General features: G+C 40.3%; 4 protein-coding genes, 1 long non-coding RNA gene and 1 other non-coding gene across 9 annotated transcripts; 4 read left to right on the top strand and 2 right to left on the bottom strand.

The window, feature by feature from the left end:
- Positions 1-2231: 2231 nt before the first annotated feature.
- LOC102706347 lies at positions 2232-3119 on the top strand. The gene has a single exon (XM_006664577.3). The coding sequence runs from the start codon at positions 2232-2234 to the stop codon at positions 2901-2903; it is 672 nt and encodes a 223-aa protein (XP_006664640.2). The 3' UTR covers positions 2904-3119.
- Positions 3120-3178: 59 nt separating this feature from the next.
- On the top strand, positions 3179-5857 carry LOC102706065. The gene is made up of 2 exons (XM_040529876.1): positions 3179-3230; positions 5180-5857. Exons 1-2 carry the CDS (start codon positions 3179-3181, stop codon positions 5797-5799), a joined length of 672 nt encoding a protein of 223 aa, XP_040385810.1. The 3' UTR covers positions 5800-5857.
- Positions 5858-9634: 3777 nt separating this feature from the next.
- On the top strand, positions 9635-12700 carry LOC102705778 (eukaryotic translation initiation factor 5B). 4 transcript variants are annotated; one of them, XM_015842936.2, is made up of 7 exons: positions 9635-9802; positions 9974-10555; positions 10912-11512; positions 11621-11721; positions 11808-11888; positions 11972-12099; positions 12193-12700. In XM_015842936.2, the coding sequence occupies exons 2-7, from the start codon at positions 10001-10003 to the stop codon at positions 12317-12319; spliced, it is 1593 nt and encodes a 530-aa protein (XP_015698422.1). In that variant the 5' UTR covers positions 9635-9802; positions 9974-10000; the 3' UTR covers positions 12320-12700. The 4 variants fall into 4 exon arrangements, with proteins under 4 accessions (XP_015698422.1, XP_015698420.1, XP_015698421.1 ...); XM_015842934.2 differs by having other exon boundaries at positions 9993-10555; positions 12193-12699; XM_015842935.2 differs by having other exon boundaries at positions 9977-10555; positions 12193-12699.
- A 275-nt stretch (positions 12701-12975) lies between these two features.
- On the bottom strand, positions 12976-13047 carry TRNAP-AGG. The gene has a single exon. It is a non-coding gene; the product is annotated as a tRNA-Pro (tRNA).
- Positions 13048-13198: 151 nt separating this feature from the next.
- Positions 13199-15959, top strand: LOC107305469. The gene is made up of 2 exons (XR_001551670.1): positions 13199-13259; positions 15485-15959. It is a non-coding gene; the product is annotated as an uncharacterized LOC107305469 (long non-coding RNA).
- Positions 15960-16746: 787 nt separating this feature from the next.
- On the bottom strand, positions 16747-18073 carry LOC102705493 (ocs element-binding factor 1-like). Its single transcript, XM_040529920.1, has one exon. It carries the CDS (start codon positions 17475-17477, stop codon positions 17019-17021), a length of 459 nt encoding a protein of 152 aa, XP_040385854.1. The 5' UTR covers positions 17478-18073; the 3' UTR covers positions 16747-17018.
- Positions 18074-23569: the final 5496 nt, after the last annotated feature.

The raw sequence follows: 23569 nt of genomic DNA, 5'->3' as shown, positions 1-23569 counted from the left end.
CTGTTTTTTATATTAATATATAGATATAGAGATAGGTATAGATGTAGATGCATAAATAGATGTATATATAGATGTAAATGTAGATATAAATGAATACTACGAAGATAGAATAAGGTTAAAAACCTTGAATGCATGGGAGACAACACATGTAAAGAATAGGATTTTTTTACTTTTTAAACCTTTTTAATAAATAATTTTATTACTAGACCTTCGGGGAAAATATTTTAACCGTATGAACCTTTTGACCATGCCACCAATATTGGCGTGGTGAAACGGCTTGCCACGTTATTGTCGGTGGCGTGACAGCATTGTCTTGCTACACCACCGCAAGACTGCTACGCCATGCCACGCTGGCCAGGCTGCGTGACAGCGCTATCTTGTCACGCCACCAACACTGGCGTGGCCAAAAGGTTTAGTTTTAAAAAATTTTTGTCCGGTGGTTTAGTAATAAAATTACTTGCTAAAAAGGATTATTTAATAAAAAAATTTCAAAGAATAGACCACTAGGTGCAGTCAATCAAAGGAAAATGTGCTGACTATGTATTTAATTTGACCTCACCTTTAAAGATTTCTGTATATCTTTGATAAGGCTACATTTCTATGTACAGTCAACAGCGTATAATAAACCGAGGCTACGTATACCCCGAGTGCACAAAACAAAGGTCAATGTTCAGTATTGTTAATTAGGCCACTACTAAGCATGCATTAATCAAAGTTAACCATCAAAGTATTCCAAAACTATATATTTAACACCAAAATTATCCTAGAACACAATTTTTTAAAGCATTTAAAACATTGTATGGTAAACTAGAGATTTAACTTCAATTTTATCGTAGAACTATAACTTTTGTAACTGCAAATAAACAATAGTGTAAATGATCTAAACTCCAATATTTTTAATTCTGTGATAATTTGGTGCATATCTAATACGCTTATTGAATTTATAATTTTGTGATGGTTTAGTCAAACAATCTATAGTCGTGAAATTTACTCATCAAGCGAAGACATGCATTTTCATGACATGATACACATGAAAAAAAATGCTACCTCCATTTTTAATATATGATGTTTTGACTTTGAGGCTCAATGTTTGACCATGTTATCTTATTAAAAAACTATGACAAATAATTAAAATATATATTCTGTTTGAAGTACTTTTAGAAATAAAACAAGTCAGAACAAAATAAATGTTACTTCCAAAAAAAATTAAATAAAGCAAGTGATTAAATTTTATATCCAAAAGTTAAAACGTCGTATATTTAAAAAATGGATGGAATCTGTCAAAAACGAAATACTAGAACACGAATTTAATCTTAGCTAGCATTTGTGGCATTCTGTTGCTACAATTGATCTCCACATCAATACCTCCTACATTCATCGAAAAGCAATTGATTAACCATCAAAGTTCATACTGACCCAATTAGTCCAATTCCTTTCCTCTTCCTCTCCCTTGCAAATCGCTAAACAGTGTATTTTATAAAAATTTTCTATAGAAAAGTTACTTTAAAAATATATTAATTTATTTTATATTTTTTATATAATTAATAATTAATTAATTAATTATATACTAATCTATTAATACGTTTTTCGCGTCGAATAACAAACACCCCTTTTACTCATAAACGAACGTGGCCTTAGTCCAATTCCTTTCCTCGTAACTAACATCCCTTTTACTCGTGAAGGAACATGGTCTTAGTCCAATTCCTTTCCTCTTCCTCTCCCTTGCAAATCGCTCAACAGTGTATTTTATAAAAATTTTCTATAGAAAAGTTACTTTAAAAATATATTAATTTATTTTATATTTTTTATATAATTAATAATTAATTAATTATATACTAACCTATTAATACGTTTTTCGCGTCGAATAACAAACACCCCTTTTACTCATAAACGAACGTGGCCTTAGTCCAATTTCTTTCCTCGTAACTAACATCCGTTTTACTCGCGAAGGAACATGGCCTTAGTCCAATTCCTTTCCTCTTCCTCTCCCTTGCAAATTATAATAAACCTCTCAATCTTCTCATTCATGACAATGCTACCACCAGAATGGCAAAGTTTGGCACCAGTTCACCACCGGCCAAAAATGGTAGTTTTTTGCCACTGGCCACCATTGCCCCCACTTTTCCCGGGAAAATGCAGAGCCAACCAATCCCCTCCTTTCCCTCCATATTCAAATAAATACCTAAATTCCGTCACATTGTTGCACAAATTTCCATCTCTCTCTCGCCATGATGAGGCCGCCGCTTGTCGCCTGCGTCCTCCTCGCCGTCGTCGCCGCGGCGACGCCGGCGGGCGCGGTCTGCGTGCCGCGCAACCAGAAGGCGCCGGGGAAGCCTGGGAGCCCCGGAGGAGTGCCTGTCCCGGCGGCGCCGAAGCTGACGCCGCCGAAGCCAGCGACGGCGCCACCGTCGACGCCGATCCTGCCCGGCCCCGGCGGCGACATCGTGAAGGCGCTGTGCGCGAAGACGAGCTACCCGGTGGTGTGCCAGATGACGGTGGTGCCGCCGCCGGGGTCGTCGGCGCAGAAGCTGGACGCCGCGGCGGTGCTCCGGCTGGCGATGGGCGCGGTGCGTGCCAAGGCGGCGGCCGCCAAGAAGGACGCCGGCGCGATCGTCGCCGACCCCAAGACGTCGCCGCTGGCGCGGGGCGCGCTCAAGGACTGCATGGACTCGTACGACGACATCGCCTACAGCCTCGACCACGCCGACCAGTCCATGGCCGCCGGCGACAAGGACACCACCGGCACCATGCTCGACACCGTCCGCACCGACGTCGACACCTGCGACCAGGGCTTCGAGGACCGGGAAGAGCTCACGCCGGTCATGTCCAAGCAGGACGCCGAGCTCGCCAAGCTCGCCAGCAACTGCATCGCCATCGCCGTCGCCGCCGGCCTCCGCCACTAGATGGCCGTCGACATGATCCTATTCAAGTATATACTCCTATATAGCACTAGCAAAGAACCCTAGACTGTACACCATAATTACTATGCTAATGAGCTTCGTTGCGTCTGAAAACTGTGTACCAATCCGTCCTTACAACTTAATTACACCTCATAATGTTAGTGGATTATGCATATTTTGATTTTACTCTGTGCCTTCTTCTAAAGTTTTGCAAACTTATTCTTCTTGATGTTGTCTTTTTGTCCCTTTTTTTGTTGATGATAATGTGGGTGACAACAATGACATTTTACAAACCTCTCAAAAACAACAGTTTTGCTAGAAACAACAATGGTAAGCGGCTCTTTTAATTGCCTGTTCTAAAGAAAGTCCTGAACATTGGTATCTGCTCGAGACTAACGTGCGTTCTTGAGTTAATCATCCTGAATTTGTTGTATTGCTTTTTCCCTGATAGAGATGGTGCCCCTCCATCTTTTGGCTTTTGCTTATACTTATAAGCGAAAATTTAAATTTTCACTGATTTTGAAGTTTTTTATTATAATTTATTTTTCAGCCTTCACTTTTATATCGCTATGAACACGCATATAAAAGTTTTATTTGTAAATTATTTTATATTTGCAAATATATCATTTGGTTTTTTCTTTGCAAACATCCATGTTGTCTATGTATACTTGTTCAAAGTTTGAGGATGATGAACCTATACGGCAAGGCAAGATTTCATATTATCTTAGCAAATATGCAAAAGGCTAAAGTATGATTGCAGTAAGAAAATAGAAAGAAAACGACGGAAAATGGATTTAAGAGGATGGTTGCTTTGGTTCACTACCCTACCAAATCTTTATAGCCGAAATCTTGCAAACTGTGTCTCTACCATTTTAAAATTGTACAATGCATGCATGTGTTTGGTTTCCTATCGGTATGAAGCCATATTTTGAAATGAGAAAAGAAAATTCTATATTAGTGCCAAATGTACATGGATATTACCAATTATTTACTAGCTTCAATCTAACCCAAACACATTTACTATTTAAATTGCAAAATCATTGGTAAGGTATGTTTTCGTACCAATTCAAAATGGCCCAAATACTAATAATTGCACAAATATGCATGTTCACTTGCCATTATCGGACAAATATATGAAGAACCTAGGGGTTCCCTTTATCTAACAAATATATGAAAAATTATTGTTTTCTAAAGAGGCATTTGTTTATGTTTTCTAAAGAGGTGTTTCTCTCTTTTTAAAAGGACGTATTTAACTCTCGTCTCGACACCAACTAAGTATCCATGTTTGCAGTATCACGTGGTTGCCTCGCGGATCACGGTTATCATTGCGACCCTAAGTTTTCGAAACCCGTGGATTTTTCATGGTTACCTCGTGGTAGAAATAGGTGTGGGCTGGCCATTGGTTAATTTGAAACCGATTCTAGTTCAACCAAATAAAGTAAGTTTTATTTTTGACATATAAAATATCTTAATTCATTTGATTAAACTAGGCCCAGCCTTGTATTACTCGTTTGACCCACGTCCATTCTTACCTTGTGTGTGTGTGTGTTTTTTTTTTTTTTTTTTTGTAACGGTGAGTTGTTGAGGGGGTGGTAACCGATAGCAAAACAATAAGAAAAACATGCTAATAGCGAGTACAGTAAAGTGACGCAGATGGACTATAAGAACCGACACATTATATTTGTGTTTAGGTGGATGAGAGATGAGGAGAGAGATGAAAAACATGATACAAATTTGTAGTAGTTACAATATAGATTCTAATAAATTTTATAAAAAAGATAAGTAAGTCATGCACTTATTCCATAGTATGTATGTATATTTATTATATTGACTATAGATAAAGTACTAATTTTTAGAGCTAATTGTTATTCCCTTCGTTTTATAACGCAAGATATTTGACTTTTTTTCTTGCAATGTTTGACCATTTGTCTTATTTAAAAAATTATGAAAATATTATTTATTTTACTTGTGACTTATTTTATTATCAATTATCAAAAGAACTTTAAGCACGACTTATTATTTTTTATATTTATACTAAATTTTTCAATAAAACAAATGATCAAACGTTAAAAAAAAACTCAAACATCTTATATTAGGAACTATCTATTGATTTTGCTCTAAGTATAAACGGTCGTATTTATGAGCACCAACATTTGAATACTGATGAGTGCGGAGTCATGCGCCAGATAAGAAATTTCTGAAAGATCTTTGTGGAATGTCATTAATAAATACCAAATCCATCACACTATTACACACAATTTAAGCACCACTTCTACAAGATCCTCTCTTTCCATCTCGCTTTGCTCTCCTCACCATGACGCCGCCGCTTGTCGCCTGCGTCCGCGTCCTTCTCGTCGCCGCGGCCGTGGCGGCGTCACCGGCGGGCGCCGTCCGCGTCCCGCGCAGCTCGACGCCGATCGTGCCCGGCGGCGACATCGCGAAGGCGCTGTGCGCGAAGACGGACTACCCGGCGCTGTGCCGGGCGACGGTGGCGCCGCCGCCGGGGTCCGCGCAGAAGCCGCCGCTGGACGCCGCCGGGGCGCTGCGGCTGGCGATGGGCGCGACGCGCGGCAAGGCGGCGGACGCCAGGAAGTCGGCGGCGGAGCGCCTCGGCGACCCCGAGACGCCGCCGCTGGCGCGAGGCCCGCTCGGCGACTGCGTGGATTCGTACGAGGACATCGCCTACAGCCTCGACCAGGCCGAGAAGGCCATGGCCGCCGGCGACAGGGGCACCACGGGCACCATGCTCGACGCCGTCCGCACCGACGTCGACACCTGCGACCAGGGCTTCGAGGACCGGGAAGAGCTCGAGCCGCTCAAGCCCAAGCAAGACGAAGAGCTCGCCAAGCTCGCCAGCATCTGCATCGACATCGCCGCCGCCGCCGGCCTCCGCCACTAGACGGTCGTCACGTCACGGTCGGCGATGTGATCATCCTGCACTAGCAAGAAACCCTAGACTGCACCTTAATTTTGCTGTGCTAATTGAGCTTCATTGCGTCTAAGAACTGTGTCTCAAATGTTAATCTCTCAATCATGAAGCTTTGAGCATTTGCTTAATTGCACTGTACGTGGTTACAAGTTCTTGAGTTAATTATCATATTGAGTTTGCTGTATTTTCTTCCGACAGAGATACCATCTTGAATTTAAGGCAGGATTCAGATTTCAGAGGAAATATTAATGCTGGCAGAAACTTGCCACACGGTCAGTTAAAAAGTTCATGCATGGTGACCACAAGCTGATTGATCATCACGAGTTTGCTGTATTTTTTCTGATAGATATCACATACTGTCTACTATGTACTCCGTTTCAGGAGGATGGATCTCTACATGAAAACAAGATTCAGGTTTCGGAGGAAATATTAATTCTTTCTTCAACAGCCATGATCTTTTGCCTTTGCCTAACAAATATTGAAATATATATATGAAGAACTGAATATCCCTGAAGAGTTAACTTACCCTGATACGGAAAACATACATAATTAATTAATTAATTAATTAGTAATTATTAAAAATATATAAAATAGATCAATATTATTTTTTAAAACAACTTTCCTATAGAAATTTTTTACAAAATATACCCCCGTTTAGCAGTTTAGAAAACGTGTGCGCAGAAAACGAGTGAGATAAGTTAACTAGCAGTGCAGCCGAACGTGGCCTAAGAGATAGATGCAGTTGTGTCTTGTTACCTATGCATGCATGATATGTGAAATGACAAATGTTGTAAGATATCATCTATGAGTTCAGTTGATTTAAGATATTAGACGCAAAGCCACTAATTCCCTGAGATATGATATGGAATTCTCACGCATGTCACTATGTAATCCAGATACATCCAGATAGTACTTACTGATAATCAAAGTAATTTCACGACATTAAGGCATCAAGGATAATTGACTTATCGATCATCATGTTGGTGAATGGGCTGATTTGCCCGATTCATATCTGTAATTTATTTCTGCATACTAGTCCGTTTGTTTATTTTGTAAAGCTTGTCCACCGGTTTTAATACATTTGTAAGTTCCACCAATTTAGTATCATATGTATAAAGAGATGACACAGAGATTTCGAAGAGTGTAGAGAATTTTCAATTCATGCATAAGTTGAACTTCTTCTCATTTGTATAAGAAAAAGATTTTCAATATAGTTAACCTTTTGATTTTGATGTTCTCATTACTCACAAAATCATGATGGCTATAACCATTAAAATTAGTTTTTTAGTTAAAATGATACATTTTTTAATTTAAGTGAGATGGTATAATAGAGTAAAAACGATGTTACAAACTAAATTATTTATAGACACATTTCAAGTAGCAGAATTAAGAGATTATTTGAAACACATCAGAAACAATACACAGTTCACACATGTAAAGGTGTTAGAAACTTGAGTTTTTACTGTTAGTGAACTGAACTAAAATTAATCAAGATAAACCTTGACTATTTAGTTCCACATGTGTTACAACTTATGACCTTTCTTTCAGTTTACTCCAAAATCTCATATCACGAGTAATATATGAATTGAGGCGTGAAAGAAATTTAAAAACTTCTAAATAGGCTAGGAAACCATGTAGACATATATGCTTTCGATTGTGCAAAGAGTTTATCGTGTGTGGGAGGGGGCAAGAAAGAACAAAAAGAAAAACTTCACACGACTAATGAAATAATACGTATGAGTCTAGGATGTTACATAAATCGTGAGCATAACTAATAGCTAACTCCACTAACATGGAAAGCATGAAAAGACTTGCACGCTATACTTATTGCTTGGGTGTTGGATATAATCAAATATTAACGTAGACAGAACGAGATAAACATTGTAATTGTTTGGCATTCCTCGTAGTGTTGTGCAATTGTCCATGTTTTCAACTGAAGTAGCTAGCTAGCTTGTTTATAGGTGTACAGTTAGCGATGTTCTTTTGAACATCATACTATTTTTCATGCGAACTTTGAAGGCTAATCGGAATTGCAGAACAATATCCGATAAAAATCTTATAATACTATGAGTGTGCTTTGCAAGTCATATCTACACGAATAACAACTGATTTAAATATCCAAAATGACATTAGAAAAATATAAGTTTTGTCTGTAATATCGGAAAAGAGTATAAACACCAAGAGCCTTGTACAATAAAGAGATAATATTGAGGTCTAAAATACAAGAGAGTCCCACAGCGAAGAAAATTAGCAAAGAATTACGCTCTTGCCCCTACGCCCTCCATTTCTACTTGTTACCATATGTTACGGTGGCAATGCTTTGACAGGGGATGATTGCAATGGCAGAGGCGATGTGAGTCTTCATATAGTCTCTTCTGGACAAGCTTAAAATCGTTGTATCTTGCATAGATATAATCAAGTGAGAGTAGGAGTCCATCTCTCATCGTGGTATGTGTCTAATTGGCTCTCACTCAAGCCGATGTCCCAAAATTTCAGAGGTGTTAGCTGGTATTACCTTGTTGTAAAAGATTTTGATTTTTAAATTATTTGATTGTTGGGATAACTATTCTTCAAGGGTATACACAATTAGGTTGACTACTATAATTTTTTCTTTAAAAAACTAGATGAGGAACTTTTATATATAGAAAGTATTTGCACAGAATGGATTGTCAAACAGCTTGAAAATAGTGTCCACAATTATCTAAAGCCCTAGTAGGAAACAAATGGGATGTTGATCCACATGCATATATCCACCATTTTGAGCAATTCTTTCGTGTGTGTGCTTGGTTGCTAATATTGTTTGATGTTCACTTAAAATCAAATTCTCTTAGCACGTTCCGCCGATAAACATCTTGGTCTAAATCAAATAAAGAAAATAAATTAAACGTAATATTTTCATACTAGTTCACTTATATGGCAATATGAATGTACGATATTATTTTAAAAAAATAGTTAGGTCTTATTTTTTGAAAAAAATAGTTAGGTCTTATTTTTAAAAAATTGTGCTGCTAGTTGTAGTTACCCCTTCACATCTTAGATACAGAAACACCACTATACTTGGTTCTGCTCTCACCTAGCAGGAAGTATAGATATTGTTAAATCATATATGAATAATGTAACTATGTATGGAGCGTGTCTTGCTTTCTGTCGGGTAAGAGCATAAACATGTAAAGTGATGTTTCTATACCTTAGATGTAAAGAGAGTAACTACACTTGATATTAAACCTAATTATATATATATACATATATACATATATGTATATATTTACACACATATATATACACATAATATATATATACATATATATGTTCTGTTGCAGTGATAATTGAAATTAATAAATAGTTAACCAAACAATAATGTGGATGATTAAATTTGGATGAGCTATGAAATTCGTTTTTTCATTCGTATCCGAAAACCCCTTCTGACATTCGGTCAAACTAAATAGTTCACGAAAAAAATTGAATGTCACACCGAACATTTGACCGGTTGTCGGAAGAGGTTTTCGGACATGAATGGAAAAACGAATTTCATAGCTCGTCTGGAAACGGCGAGACGAATATTTTGACCCTAACTAATCCTCGTTAGCACATATGGATTACTGTAGCACTTGTGGCTAATCATAGACTAATTGAGCTTAAAAGATTCGTCTCCCTATTTTTTTTCCAACTGTGCAATTAGTTTTTTATAAATATTTAATAATCTGTTAATGTGTTCTATGTGATTTGTTTGGGAAAAAAGTTTTTGGAACTAACAGGGACTAAACCAGGCATAAGGAAAAAAATCAGTCAACTGACAAATTAGTCAGTCCCAACAAGAAAAAAAAAGGAAAAGAAGAAGAAAAAGAAAAATAAAAATAGAGAGAGAGGTCTCGTCTCCTCCGTCGTCCTCCCGCGCGAGTTCTCCCGCCGCCTGCGCCGATCTCCGGCGAGCAGGGCCGCCGTCGTTCCTGCTGTTTCCGTTGCATCATCACCGGTGAGCATCCGTCCATCCGTTACGCAGCCACGTCCTCTCTGTCTCCTCTCTCTCTCTCTCTCTCCACCCACGCACCTTTTTTTTCCCCTGGAATTCGCATGAACCCTAGATAGGTTATCTTCTAGATCCGGAAGCTTTTCTCTTGATTTGACTTAACGTTGATACTGACAGCAGTTTTGTTCTTCCCAAGAAGCTTCCATGTCCCACGTTAGATCCGCCGCTGGCGCTCCTAGGTTGGATAATTCACTCACGAGGAGGCGCCGGAGCAGCGGCACGCCGAGGCGGCCCAGGCCGGAGAGCAGCCCTGCGGCGGAGAAGCCAGACGCCTCGTCTTCGTCGTCGGCTGCTGCCGCTGCGGCTGCTTCAGATGAGGATGCTGCCAGCTCCGACGGCGAGGTCCCAAGGAGGGAGGTTCATCTCGACGGCGGCCCTTCTCCGGATCGTGCCACCGAGGGCGTCCTGTCCCCTGCTAATCCGAGAGGCTTGCACAAGACCAAGGGGAGCAACCAGCTGCATTCAGAGGGATCAGTTGGTGGTGGTGGTGGTGGTAGTAGTAGCCATGGCGCGCGTGTTATGACGGCGAATCATGAGCCGTCGACCGGTGATAAGACAAGGAAGTTGAAGCTCAAGATCGGTGGAATCCGCCGCAGCGCGCCTGCCAAACCGAGCCCCGACGTGTCGGATTCCAGGTCCTTGCCTGCAAAGCCCCCGCGGCCGGGAGATTTACAGCAAAGGCAAAAACATGGTAATAAGGTACGGTACCAAATCATCCGTTTCATTTGTTTTGTACTGTACTGGAGTAATTTGCACCTTGCTGAAGCATTAATTGGTTTAGAGCAAAATTGCAACCCTGTTGAAATAATTTTCTGCAATGGAAAACTAGTCGATGCTGCTAGGGCATAAAACAGAGACATGTGTGCATATGGTTTCTAGTAAGATTTGTTTTTACCTCCAATCTAGGTTGTATACCTCTGCTGGTCATTCTTTTCCAATTTATGGGGGCCATTCTTTTCCAATTTGTGGGGCTTATGGGTTCTTTGCAAGTTTCCTCTGAGTATTTGCTTCAACATATGATCTGTAATGATAATTGATGAACTATTCACTTTCAGGCTGAAGGCACAAAAGATTCCAGTAGGCTGCCCTCTTCACGAGACAAGAAAACCAAAAAGGAGAAATCAATTGAGGATGCATCAACTCCAGAACAACCCGCGAAATTTCAGAGAGAACCATCTTCAGATCCTGTCCGGAAGAGTAGGAGGCTTTCTAAGAAACCCATTGTGGACAGTGAATTAGATGAGGACTATGATACAAATATTGTTGAAGATCTTGGAACTTCTGAAGGCACAGAAGTCCATACTCGTGAGCCTACAAAAAAAGTTGGAAGTAGCTCTAAGAAGAATACCACAAAGAAAGCTAAAAGTAGGAGCACAGCGTATGAGATCGATAATGATTTTGTTAGTTCTCGATCAATCAGGGATAGCAAGAAAAGGTCTAGGGAATCTACTGATGTTGATAATACTGAAGAGGAACCTGCATCCGACAATGAGCTTGATGCAAAAAACAGGAAGCAAAAGTCAGTCACGGAATCTCCTTCTAATGTCAGAAGTGAGCCCTTGACAACACGTCGCCGTGCCCTTCAATCATGGATGGATGGGAGCAGCAACAGTGCTATTGAGTTCCCTGATGGTTTACCATCAGCTCCTTCTAGAAGTATAATGTCTATCCGAAGTTATCTTTTTCTCCATTCTAGCTTGGCTAGAAATGTGACGCCTTCAGTCTTGTGCTGATTTGCTGTGATTTGTGTCTCTGTGGCTCCAGGCAAGAAGGATAAGCTTTCTGAAGAGGAAATGCATGCCAAGAAGGCAGAGGCCGCTCAGCGGCGCAAGATGCAAGTGGAGAAGGCTACTAAAGAAAGCGAGGTCGGAGAAATTATTGCCTGGCTTCCTTATATGCATGTGGTTAAAGCTTCAATTTCAAGGTGTTCCCAGCGTTGTTAATCTTGCAGGCTGAAGCTATAAGGAAAATTTTGGGCCTGGACTCAGAGAAGAAGAAAGAAGAGAGGAAGCAAAAGGAGCGAGAGGAGAAGGTTTATTGCATCATTTGATCAAGCTATTTTACCATCCTCGTCAGTATGGCTTCTGAAATACCATCTTTTCTTTCCTCCCTCAGGAGAGAGCAGCCAGAGCTCAAACTCTTCCTGGAAACACCATCAGGTGGGTCATGGGGCCATCGGGCACCGTGGTTTCATTCCCAGAAGAAGTAGGCCTCCCCAGCATCTTCAACTCCAAGCCTTGCAAGTAATCCTCACATCTTGTGCATTCTTTACTAACAAAATAACTTCAGAAATGTGCTTCATGATGCATCATCACTATTTTCTGTTCATCACGCAGCTACCCTCCCCCACGAGAGAAATGCGCTGGACCGTCCTGCACGAACGCGTACCGGTATAGGGACTCCAAGCTGAACCTCCCCCTTTGCAGCCTGAAATGCTACAGAGCCGTCCATGGGAATGCCTGATTGGCAGGACGCTGGCATATTCGCTGTTTTCGCGATCAGTTCTGTTCTGTTCTATATACTGGTGGATGTAAGATAGGAAGATTACCCCTCGCGATGCATATCTGTAGTTGAGATGAGTTGATAGAAAAGATAAAGCTGTCCAATAAGCGCCTGCATGCATCATGTCTGGCTGTCTTCGTATTTACATACATACATGTAGATCTGTCTGTACAAAGATTTCATACTGCAGCAATCTGTGTTCAGGGCTTGTGAGCAGATGTACTGCTGCTGCTGGCCCCTGATGCCTGTTTTGCAGACATATATTATGTAATGTAATATGCATATGGAGAAGCAGAATAAGTTGTAGGTATCTAAAGTGGCTGTTTCATTTCTTCATTCAGTTTATGCATACAGATTATTAAGAAAAGAAGGTAATGAAAAATAACCGTCACGGCAGGTACAGAATCTGCTTGTAATTTGTAAAAGAGAGACAAAAACTAACCGTTATGGCAGGTAAATAATCTGCTTGTGAATTGTAATCGGTGCAAAAGTTTAACAGAACACAAATCTGAAGTTTGCAGATGTTCAGTAAAAAAAATTGAAAATTTTTTAACTGAAATTGTGCAAAATAGTTTGCAAAAGTTCAGTTAAAAAAATGAAATCGAAGACAAAAAATGGGGGCATTCCGAGAATTGAACTCGGGACCTCTCGCACCCTAAGCGAGAATCATACCACTAGACCAAATGCCCTTTTCTGCTTTCAAAGATTCCCAAATTCTATTTCATGCAGGCCGCTAGTGGGCCAAGTGGCAGAGGCGTGGACTGGGCTCGGCCGCGAATTCGAGCCCCTTTTAAGGGCCTTTCCGCAAAACGCCCACCTCCACGCATAATAGAAAAAAGCCTAAGGCTTCTTCCTCTCGCGGCGGCGGCGAAGGCGTCTCTCCTCCTCCGGCGGCGACAAGGTCAGATCCCCCCTCCTCCCCGCCGATACGCTCTCTTGTTTCCTATTGCTCGCCGCCATCCTGCCCCGTGCGGCCGCGCCGGACCCGGGCTCCCTGGCGAACCCTAGGTGTTTTTTTTTTTTGTTATATGCTTCGTGGGATCGTCTGGATCTGGTTTCTCGGTGATGGAGCGGCGTGTTCGCGTGGGCGATCCGTTTCCGGTGCGATGTTTGTGGGATTGAGGCGAGAGGTTTAGGTTTGCGTTAGGGGGGGTGATGGGGTTACGGGATGCAGCAGGTTACGGCATCGGATTTGGTTCGATTCGCGTTGGGGGATTTGGTTCATGGGGGACTCCGGAGTCGTCTCTGTGGCGATTGGTATTCGTCAACCGCGAAGCACCAGCTATTAGTTCGAATTCGTCTGGCGAGTGATGGAATCGGTTCGTCTCCTTGTGCGAATTGGTTTGGGGGGATTGAGGCGGGGGGAATGGGGATTGCTCGCTGCAATGCAATTGTAGGGTGTGGAAATGTTAGCGTTGGGGGTGGTGGTGATGTTCGTTGACTTTGGTTGATGTGCCCCTTCTGTTGACCATGTGAATCCTCATCATGGAAGAGCTCTGATGAATGGCCACTTGCCAAGTAACCTTAGACATGGAGCGGCTATCTCTGCCATTTGGGTGCCCATGATCTATGTGATTCTGCCATTCTGTGCGTTGTTCATGGGCTGCCCTTATTCTTGGGTGCATACCTGGGTTCTGTTATGCCTCGTGTGATGTCATGTTCTATGTTCAGTTGCCTTGCATATTAAATGGCTGCCGTAGTATGTATCTCGTGTCAAACTTGTTCTTATCTCATAGATAATAGGTCTTAGGATTTGAGAACATTCATGCAGAGTGCTATCTATTTGCTGAGCACTTGCATATCGATATCCTTGTGACTAGCGTGCATCACAAGAATTTGGCATGATAGTGCTTTCTTAGTAGTTTCGGATGTCTCAAAATTGTAGAAAACCTATACAATCTCCAAAACAGTTAAGTGCATGACAATTGGATGTGCTGGTTTTCATTTGATGCTTGTTCAACTTATAAGATTGGTTCAACATCATTTTGATTCCATTTTAACTGTGGTTATGCTGAACTGATGATATGTACAATTGGCGAGCCATCAACTGTGAAATTGTATGTTCTGTTAGCTGTTCCATAGCAAATCTCTTGCTGTGATTGTGGTATGTACTGATGATATGTACACTTGAAAATTGCCTTTCTGCTGGTAACCTGTGAACTGTGGATGAGGTTCCATAGCAAATCTCTTGCTGTGGTTGTGGTATGAATCTCTCCTAATGAGCACATTAGCCACAAACGTATGCACATGTGGTAGAGCATAAAGTCAGCTAATTAAAACAGCTTCACTATAAGCATACAAAAGTTAGCTTGCTGGTGTTTCCTTATCCCAAAACAGAGAAATTTCTAGGTTGTGTGAATCTATCATCTGGGGCAAAGCAAGAAATTCCCAATGCAAACCTACAGTCCCATGTATTTATCATGTAGCCTTTTCTCTGTGGCCTGCTATTGGCAATAAATTGCCCTTTTCGCTGTATTTGGCCTTTTTGAACTTGACTTAACTCCTAAAATTTGTACTAAGGTTGAAGAAAATGACTTACTGCTACTTATTAATTATAGAGACCTAATATACTAATGATGCTTCATCGCACAAGTCTGATGTTGTCATTTCTCTGGTTTGGCTCAAGGCTTCTTGTTTGAACGATGTGTAATTGAACTGTCATTGTTGCATATGCTAGGATTATGATTTGGTGAGAACTTGTGAAGCTATTTATTTCATGATGAGTGATATGGACATTCCTCCCAACAAATTTGCTTCGGATCATTTGTGGCTATGCTTTCACTCTTTGGATGATTGGGAGATTAGGTGAAGGGATACTGTATGCATTCATTTTTGGGCAGAGAAGCAATTATCAGCCCTAAAGACTGGCCTGTTTGAGGAAGCTTCTCTCACCTGCAGCTTTTCCCAAAAGCTGCTTTTGCCAGAAGCTGCTCCAAACGGTCCATAGCTTCTGAGAATCTGTAGTTACAGATTCTGGAAAATGAACTAAGAATATAACGTTTGTTGCAATTTACTCGTCACCTTTGGAGGTTTGGAATAATCATAGGTCTTGCTTTCCTAGAGATGGTATTCTGTCTGCCTGTTGCTCCTATGAAATCAGCTCACAGAATCTTGTTTTTTATGCAGGCATCCGAGCTCAACAGCAAGCAACAAATGGCAGGTGGCAGAATTGCACATGCTACCCTTAAGGGGCCCAGTGTGATCAAGGAGATCTGCATTGGGCTCACTCTTGGGCTGGTCGCTGGTGGCCTGTGGAAGATGCATCACTGGAACGAGCAGAGGAAGACTAGATCATTCTACGACATGCTCGAGAAGGGTCAGATCAGTGTTGTCGTTGAGGAGTAGATCTCGTGTGTCAAATCTACTTCTGATCTTTGTGTCTTTGTTTTTGCAAGTTGTTTCTGAAACTCTCTGGAGAGCATGACAAAGTGAGTGCCGTGGAGATTGTCATGAAAATAAGCATAGCAATTTGAGAACATTTGATCTAGTTGAAAATTGCTTCTTTCCTTGTATTATCTTTAATATGCCTTTCATACATGTCATAACAGCTTCAGGGATTCATACCCTGGCATTAATCTGATTTAGATTTTTGTTCTCTTCATGTCATCATTTGAGGTTGTGATTAGGCCCATCCTTTTCTGTGTGGGCGTGATGGTGGGAGTTGGATACCTAATAAGTCATTTGGAAATTAATAGGTGGGAGTTGGATACCTTATAAGTCATTTGGAAATTTATTAATTGCGTGTCATTGTGAGTGGAACAGGCACAACATCACTCTTGACCTATAAACCGGTCATGTTTTATTTGGTGATGTCACTGGTTTGGCCAAGATAAGTTTTTAAGGTTTTCATGTGCTTTTCACCATCGCTTTTGCATGCATCATTGATCTGGTTCCTTCCCTGTTTGATGTCATTTTCATTTTGCTTGCTTACATAGCAGACATTAACAAATATTACTTGTTTATTACTGGGCTTATCTAAAGTGAGCCGCTGTGTATGCTGATGCTTTTGGTGGACAGCACCTCCTTTGTCCCATGAAAACAGAATATTTTTCGACCAAGTTGGTTTAATCTGTTTTTGCTTAGATGTCAAGCAAGAAATCATAGCTACATATACAAGTGTTATTACCAAGATATCAGACAGAATCGAGGAAAAGCATTGGAACTGAAGAGAGTGAAGATAGCCTCTTGTTTTAACACTTATAGGTGTACTTCAATTCCAGTTTAGATGTTTATCTAACAAAAAGGATTGATCTGTTCATCTTTAGGATTCCACCTGTATTGTTTTTGTTCTTTTGCAAGAGCCCATGTGAAGCTGGATATCTGACAGATCCTTCAGCCAACAACTCACTCAATGAGACCCAAGACCAGACACAGACAACACATGACCATCAGATCTTAGATGAATTTCCAGCACAGAATTTTACATTAATCATAATGACAACAGGAATGATAGGGTGATGACACATATAGTAGTTGATGAAATCACAAAACACAAACAAGAACATGATGAACCCTTACAAGACTCACATGGATCAACTTATTCAACCAAAGCAACAGCAAAATCAACAGGAGGAGGAGCAGCCAGCAGATTTAAGCCCTGATGAAATCCTCAATCAAGGCAGATTTAAGCCCAAGAAGAGATTTTTCTTGATCGGTCAGTTCAGTACTGGAGCAAATGGGCGCCGGCAATGGCGGCGGCGGGGCAGGGGATCTGCCATGGGCGGAGGAGCGGGTCGTCGGGGGGCCCCTCCTCCTGGATGTCCATGGCGACGCCGCTGAAGTCCTCGACGACGCGGAGCACCTCGTTGACGCTGCGGAGGCGGTCGCCGAGCTCGGCGGCGCGCGCCCGGAGCACCGTGTTCTCCTGCTCGACGCGGACGTACTGGCCGGCGATGTCGCCGGCCCTCGCCGCGATCCGCGCGTTGTCCGCCTGCAGCCTCGCCACCTCCTGCACCAGCTCGTCCAGGTGCTGCTGCTTCCTCAGCCGCGACCTCCTCGCCGACTCCCTGTTCGACAGCCTCCTCTTCTCCCTCCGGTGCTCCGCCCCCGCCCCCGCCACCACCACCCCACCGGAGTCCCCGTCCGACCCCGCCGACCGCGACATCGACGACGACGACATCACACAGCTGCTGCTGCTATTACAGATTATTTATCGCTTCTCGAACCAAGAAGCAACCGAAGAAGAAGAAGAAGAACACGAAGAAGAAGAATACACGGCTAGCTAACTACTAGTACTAAGCTGGTAACAATGGCGGATGGCGGCGGCGACGGTGAGGGGCCAAATTATGAGATCACATAAAACCAGTAGAGGAAGACGACGGAGAAGGAGTGGAGGAAGCAGGAGCGGCGCAGGTGGCTGGCGATCTTCATAAAGCTCAGAGATTTCTCCTCTGCTCGCCGCGACAAACCATGGCCAGCGAGCTCAGGCCCTCCTCCCTCCAGCGCAAATCAATTCCCCCAACAAATCCCACCACAAAATTTGGATCTTCCTCCCCTCGCCGCCGGCCAAGATCCACACCCAACACAAGAACAGCACCACAGCCCAAGAACAACCTTTGATCGGTGTTGATCAAAGAGAGAGGCCGATCTACTCGAAACCGACGGAATCGATCGAGCAGAGAATCGAGCAGTGAATGGAGGGGAATGGATCGGGGAGATGGATGAGATGAACTGCAACCACCCAATCGGAGGAGGAGGAAGAAGGGGGAGGGGATCAGGTTCAGGCTGGAGGGGTTATTTATGGCTGAAGCGAGGGCATTTCGGTAAATTCAGACCCAGGGGCTGTTTTGGTAAATTGTGCACAAAGAGATTGTTAATGCTAGTGAATTTTTTTGTGTGTTTTTTTCCTTATTTTTTTTGGCTAAGGGGGTGTTAAGTTGGGGAAATAAAAATTTTGGGGTGTCATATCAGACGTTTCACCAGATATCGGAAGGGGTTTGCGGACACGAATGACAAAACGAATTTCACAGCTCGCCTAGAAACCGTGAGACGAATCTTTTGAGCCTAATTAATCTATCATTAGCGTATGTGGGTTATTGTAGCACTTATGGCTAATCATGGATTAACTAGACTCAAAAGACCGTTTAGTTTTTCGTTTTATCTATATTTAATGTTCTATTTAGATGTCCAAAAATTTGATGTGATGTTTTTAGATGAAAATTTTTAGGAACTAAACCGGGCCTATGAATGGATGGATGGAGGAGAAAGAAAGGTGGAGGAATCTTTACTGGTCTGGTCTTGGGTGGCTTTCCATGGCACTGTGGGGATGGAAAGGAATGCAAAATGAAAATGTAGGGGTTGTTTTCATTGTGATGGATGGATCCATTTTCTTAGGGTTACCAAGGGTGGTGTACCAGGGTGCGTGAAGACGTTACTTGGCGCTTGGCGGCTTGTAGGGTTTGGTAGACCGTGTTACGTGTCTGATTGGTAGACGTGGTGTTGGTATTTTATTGGTGTTTCCCGATGGTGTATCTCATGGGTTTGGATTTGCGTGAGAATTTACGTGTGGTTACTTATGTATTATTGAAATATAGTTTTTGTAACAACCTTTTACTAGTTGTTCAATATGTTATTTCCGCTTCTCTTCTAATTCAGATTTTTTTTCTTCGTTAAGAGAAATTTTAACATGTATTTTCAGTATTATTTTGACTTATGCATGTTTGTAGTGTTTGCTGTACATTTTTTTGTCAAAAAAGTAATGTTAGTTTTTTTAGTCTTTCCTTGATTTAAGCAATTAATTTAACACCGTCCAACATTTTTTACATGAAAGTTGTTCTTTGGAGTAAAAAAAGTTAGCGCTCGGATCGTAAAACTTATTTTAGTTGGAGCGATTCTGCTTATAGACATAAAATTATACGCAAATTATTTATCGTGGTACAAGTGATCACTTGTAATAATAATATTATCAGCTCGGGTGCACGTACCCCTTGTGTAGAGTTGTGGGTGTTTTTCCCAAGAATGCCCCTGCAAGGAATCTTGCACTTTTCCAAAAGTGCAATCAGAGCCAACTAACCCCAAGGTATGAAAGGAGATTTCTCTTGTACTTGATTAGATATTTTTTCCTTTTCTCTTCCAGGCTAAGTTACCCAGCATGAATTTAGCCAAGAATTTAGGGTTTAAGTATGTTTTCAAGTTGTTTTGTTGAAGATCAAATCTTAACAAATGACAAGTATGCACTCAATTTTTTTTCTAAACACTTGGGTATTTTTTTTCTTAAAAAAACTTACAAACGGTTGTATAAATGGCTACAAAGTCAATATAGGGAATTTTATCAGGTCATTCAGTTATACTAGATATGTCTCAAAATAAGTTTATTTTTTAGTTTTTTATATAATGTTTAACTCTTGTCTTATTTAATTTTTTATAAATATTTTTTATTGTTATTAGATGATAAAATATGGATAATACTTAACGCATGACTATTTTTTAAAATTATATTATAAATTCTTATATATAAGACGTATGGTGAAACCAAAAAATTGAAGTTTTTTGAGCACGGACTGAGTATAACTTAGATTACTACTTGGAACAAGAATTACGTCCAAATCAAGGTAAGTATGAATACATGGTTGATGGTGATATTTTTGTACAATAGCAGTCAGCAGGCATCATCTAGGTTCATTGTATATATACTCAATGTGCCATAGTACTTCCTGTTCGAATTGAAGTGTTCCAACATTTAAGAACACATTTAATTACTACAGATGTAGGATAAGTACCAAACATTTGTTCAAGGAAGAAATGACCCATAGCATTTCTCCCCCTATCTGAAGAGGCTCAGGATAAATTAGAAAACCACGCTGGCATGGTTGCATCTTTTTTTTTTTTGGTTCTGTTAGAACAAAATGCTGAATATTTCAGTTAATCAAAATGAAATGCAGAGGCAACCACATTCCTCCCTGCATAATGATATGTGTTAGCAGACAAGATAGATCTGATGGAATATAATCATCAACAATAGTCACATCAAGAAGTTAGCTGAAATATAAACATTTCTGAAATGCACACAATTTGACTTTTTTTTTGCTAACAGTTCAGTATATTAATCATTAATTTTTGAACCAAACTTCTAAGAATTTTTCTACCAAAACCATATATAAGAATGAAGAGGACATCATACTCACTCTTATCTCCAATATTTTGTTAATGGCTTCACATGACTTCAAGAAGAAAATAATTAGAGAGAGTCTCTCACTCAATTCATAACCACTCAAAAAATGATATTTAGGAGAGGAAGAACCTACACTCCACCGTCCAAGCCATAACAATAGTATTGTATGCATGCACTAGACCACAGACAAATACATGAGCTGGAAATTTTCTTCTTGTTTCATTAATTTTTAGTAAAAAAAAGAGAGGCAAAAAAAAAAGAGACAAACGTGGCCACCTCTATTATTTCATTGTGCAGGGTGTTTTGTTTGGGCCTAACATTGTGGGCCCCACCTTGCTTGAATGTGATCCCTCCATGATTGCTCATATGAAGGAACATTTTTTGACATCTTGTGCATAAATTTTGTGCAGAATATGGTTCTGCTGCAGTGAATTGTGTCTCAATGATTGGGGTTTAATTGGGGAGAGAAACTGAAAGAGATTAATGCAACTAAATGATACCTTAGGTAGCTAACTAGGGAGATGATTATCACTTGTATAAGTGTGGCAGTTACTTAGGGAGATACTTAACTATCACTTGTATAAGCATATATGGTTTGATTGCAGTGTTAGAGGGAAAAGGGCATATTTGGTTATACTCCATTTACAAACACTCCTCGGTTTTGAGTGAAGGCAGATAAACTTAAACCATTGACTTTGAACTGATATTTAAGCAAATAGATTTAAATTCAACATAATAGTTAAGTGCTTTCAATTCCAAATCTAATCATATAACATTAATGCTAAATAGTTAGAGTATTTAAAAAGCTTTGCTGATCAGAGTACGAACTCAAAATTAAAACTGACAGTTATTTGTAAATGGATTGGGTAAATTGGCTCATATATTCAAACCACGTTGAGCTCGTTTTGAAATTTGGTTTGTATCACACAATGCTACAATGCTAGCGGTTCCTGTAATATGACGTTTATTTTTCCACAACAGTTAAAAGCCCTAAGGGACTATATAGAGACCATATTTAGATTAAGATAGAGCATTTTTTTAGGAAAACCAATAGAGCAATATTCATATATTTTTTTCAAAAAATACTGATAGCTCATAACTTGTCAAGTATTTTACTGTACAGTAAATTATCCAAATAAAACACTGGCTATCTAGTCCTCCTAAACAATTACATAGTTAAAGCAGAATCACAGTGTTCTTCATTCATACAATCATACTTAATACTCCATTACTCCTAATAAAATTCACTTCATAAAGTATTCATATGATAAAAATGATTTAACAAACTTCAAAAGCCAATGTCGGTGGGCATCCATCGATGCATATGCTGTGGCCACATGCTCCTAAACTTTAAAAAAATCCTCCTGTACAACGAAAGAACCCCCATTGCATATGGTTCACAGGTATATTCTACAATGTATCATTCTTTTATTTATGGACTTGTCAGAAAAGCAATACCTCCTCATGTTTTGGCCTGTTGATTGGTCCACATAAGAGTGGACAAATAAATCCCAAAAGAAAATTTGATGCAAACATGGCACCAATAAATCGGTATCCTTTTCTCATGCCATATCTTTGTCATATATATATATTTTGCAGCATGATTGTAGAATTTTAATCAGGTAAACACGCATTGGTTATGCACATTGTGATCCCACTGAGAAAATGGAAGTATGTAACCAAGAGCTAGCTGATTTTTTTAAATTTAATTCACAAAGTAAAGTGAAGATTGTACTGTTGTGGTAACACTATGAACTCACTAAAAATTCAAAAATGATTTTTAGTCCTTTTGCTTGATGGTAAGATGTGCTTGGATGACAAATGATGGCCTTAAAAGAAACCGCTATAAACATTGTATTTCAAATAAACATATATAGTGCACAGTTGCAGACTGGTTGTCTGCGAGTGTACTTAATTACTGCCATAATAGTCTTCTTGTAAATGCAGATTGTGTGTTTTCAGACAAACACACATCATACTGAACTTCTCCCCTGCAAATGATACCCAAAGATTTGCCTTCATTAAATATGAAAACTGTTTAATTCTCCTCTATAAGGAGATGAAATTGTGTTAGGTAATCTAAATTCCATGGGAATACCATGGAGGTGACCTAACAGTTTACTGTAATTCAAACTCCAAAATGAGCACCATATTTCTTTCTGAATTTCTGAAACCATCTGTCCCTTAGTTATTGAATGCCTTTCAGTGGAGGCCTTATTGGTCAAACAAGTTGCTTCATGTTAGAAATGGATAAGACCAAGAAGGAAGAAACTAAGAAAGATCTAGAACAATGAAAAGATAGTAGAAAATGAAAGATATTAATCAGACATGAGAAGGAGTATCCCAATTGACCACCAATTCTGTTGGAGCTAAAACAGTCAGCTGCTATTTTCTCTGTCAAGTGTCAAATACAGTGGGAACTTCTTTTTGTTTTCCTAGCTCTCCTTTTTCTAGAACACCTGTTTATATTGATGCAGCATGGGCACATAATGAATATAATAACACCTGATTACAAGAGGCAATTAACGACATGGTAGGCAACTCATTGTGGAAATGGAAAGTTCTCAGCAAGCAGAGTATGACACCTCTTTCTACTGCTATGTTTTAGTACATGGTTTTTTTGACTTAATTTTCTTATGGTGCAGCCATCACTCCAGAGTAAAAGCAAGCGCCCTCTCTTTTGGTTGTGCTAAAGGAGCTTTGCTAAGCAGCCACTTAGACACTAACTTCTTCTTTTCTCCACAAAACCACACTTTCTGTATTCTTTCCAACTGGCATTCTTCTGATCAAGAAGCAGAAGGAAAACCTAACAAAAGGATGAGAGAATATGAAACAAAAACAAAAACAATGATGATCACAATCTCCATGAACAAAAATAGGAAGCTCAACTTTAATATACAATCACACAACTAGATCAGCAAGTTTGTATTATTAGAGACCATCAAGAAATCAGTAGCCCTAATATAATTAAAGAAGAAAAATGTCACACTGAAAAGCCCATGCATGAGCAAGAACACCTAGCTAGAGCTTAGAGAAGGACCAGGAAAGCAGAATTAAGAGGAAATTAAGCAAAGGAAACTTAAAAAGTCAGGTAGGCCATG

This window comes from Oryza brachyantha, chromosome 12 (assembly GCF_000231095.2).
Source record: "Oryza brachyantha chromosome 12, ObraRS2, whole genome shotgun sequence".
NCBI classification, from domain to species: domain Eukaryota; kingdom Viridiplantae; phylum Streptophyta; class Magnoliopsida; order Poales; family Poaceae; genus Oryza; species Oryza brachyantha.
This window is presented reverse-complemented; position numbering and strand designations above follow the sequence as displayed.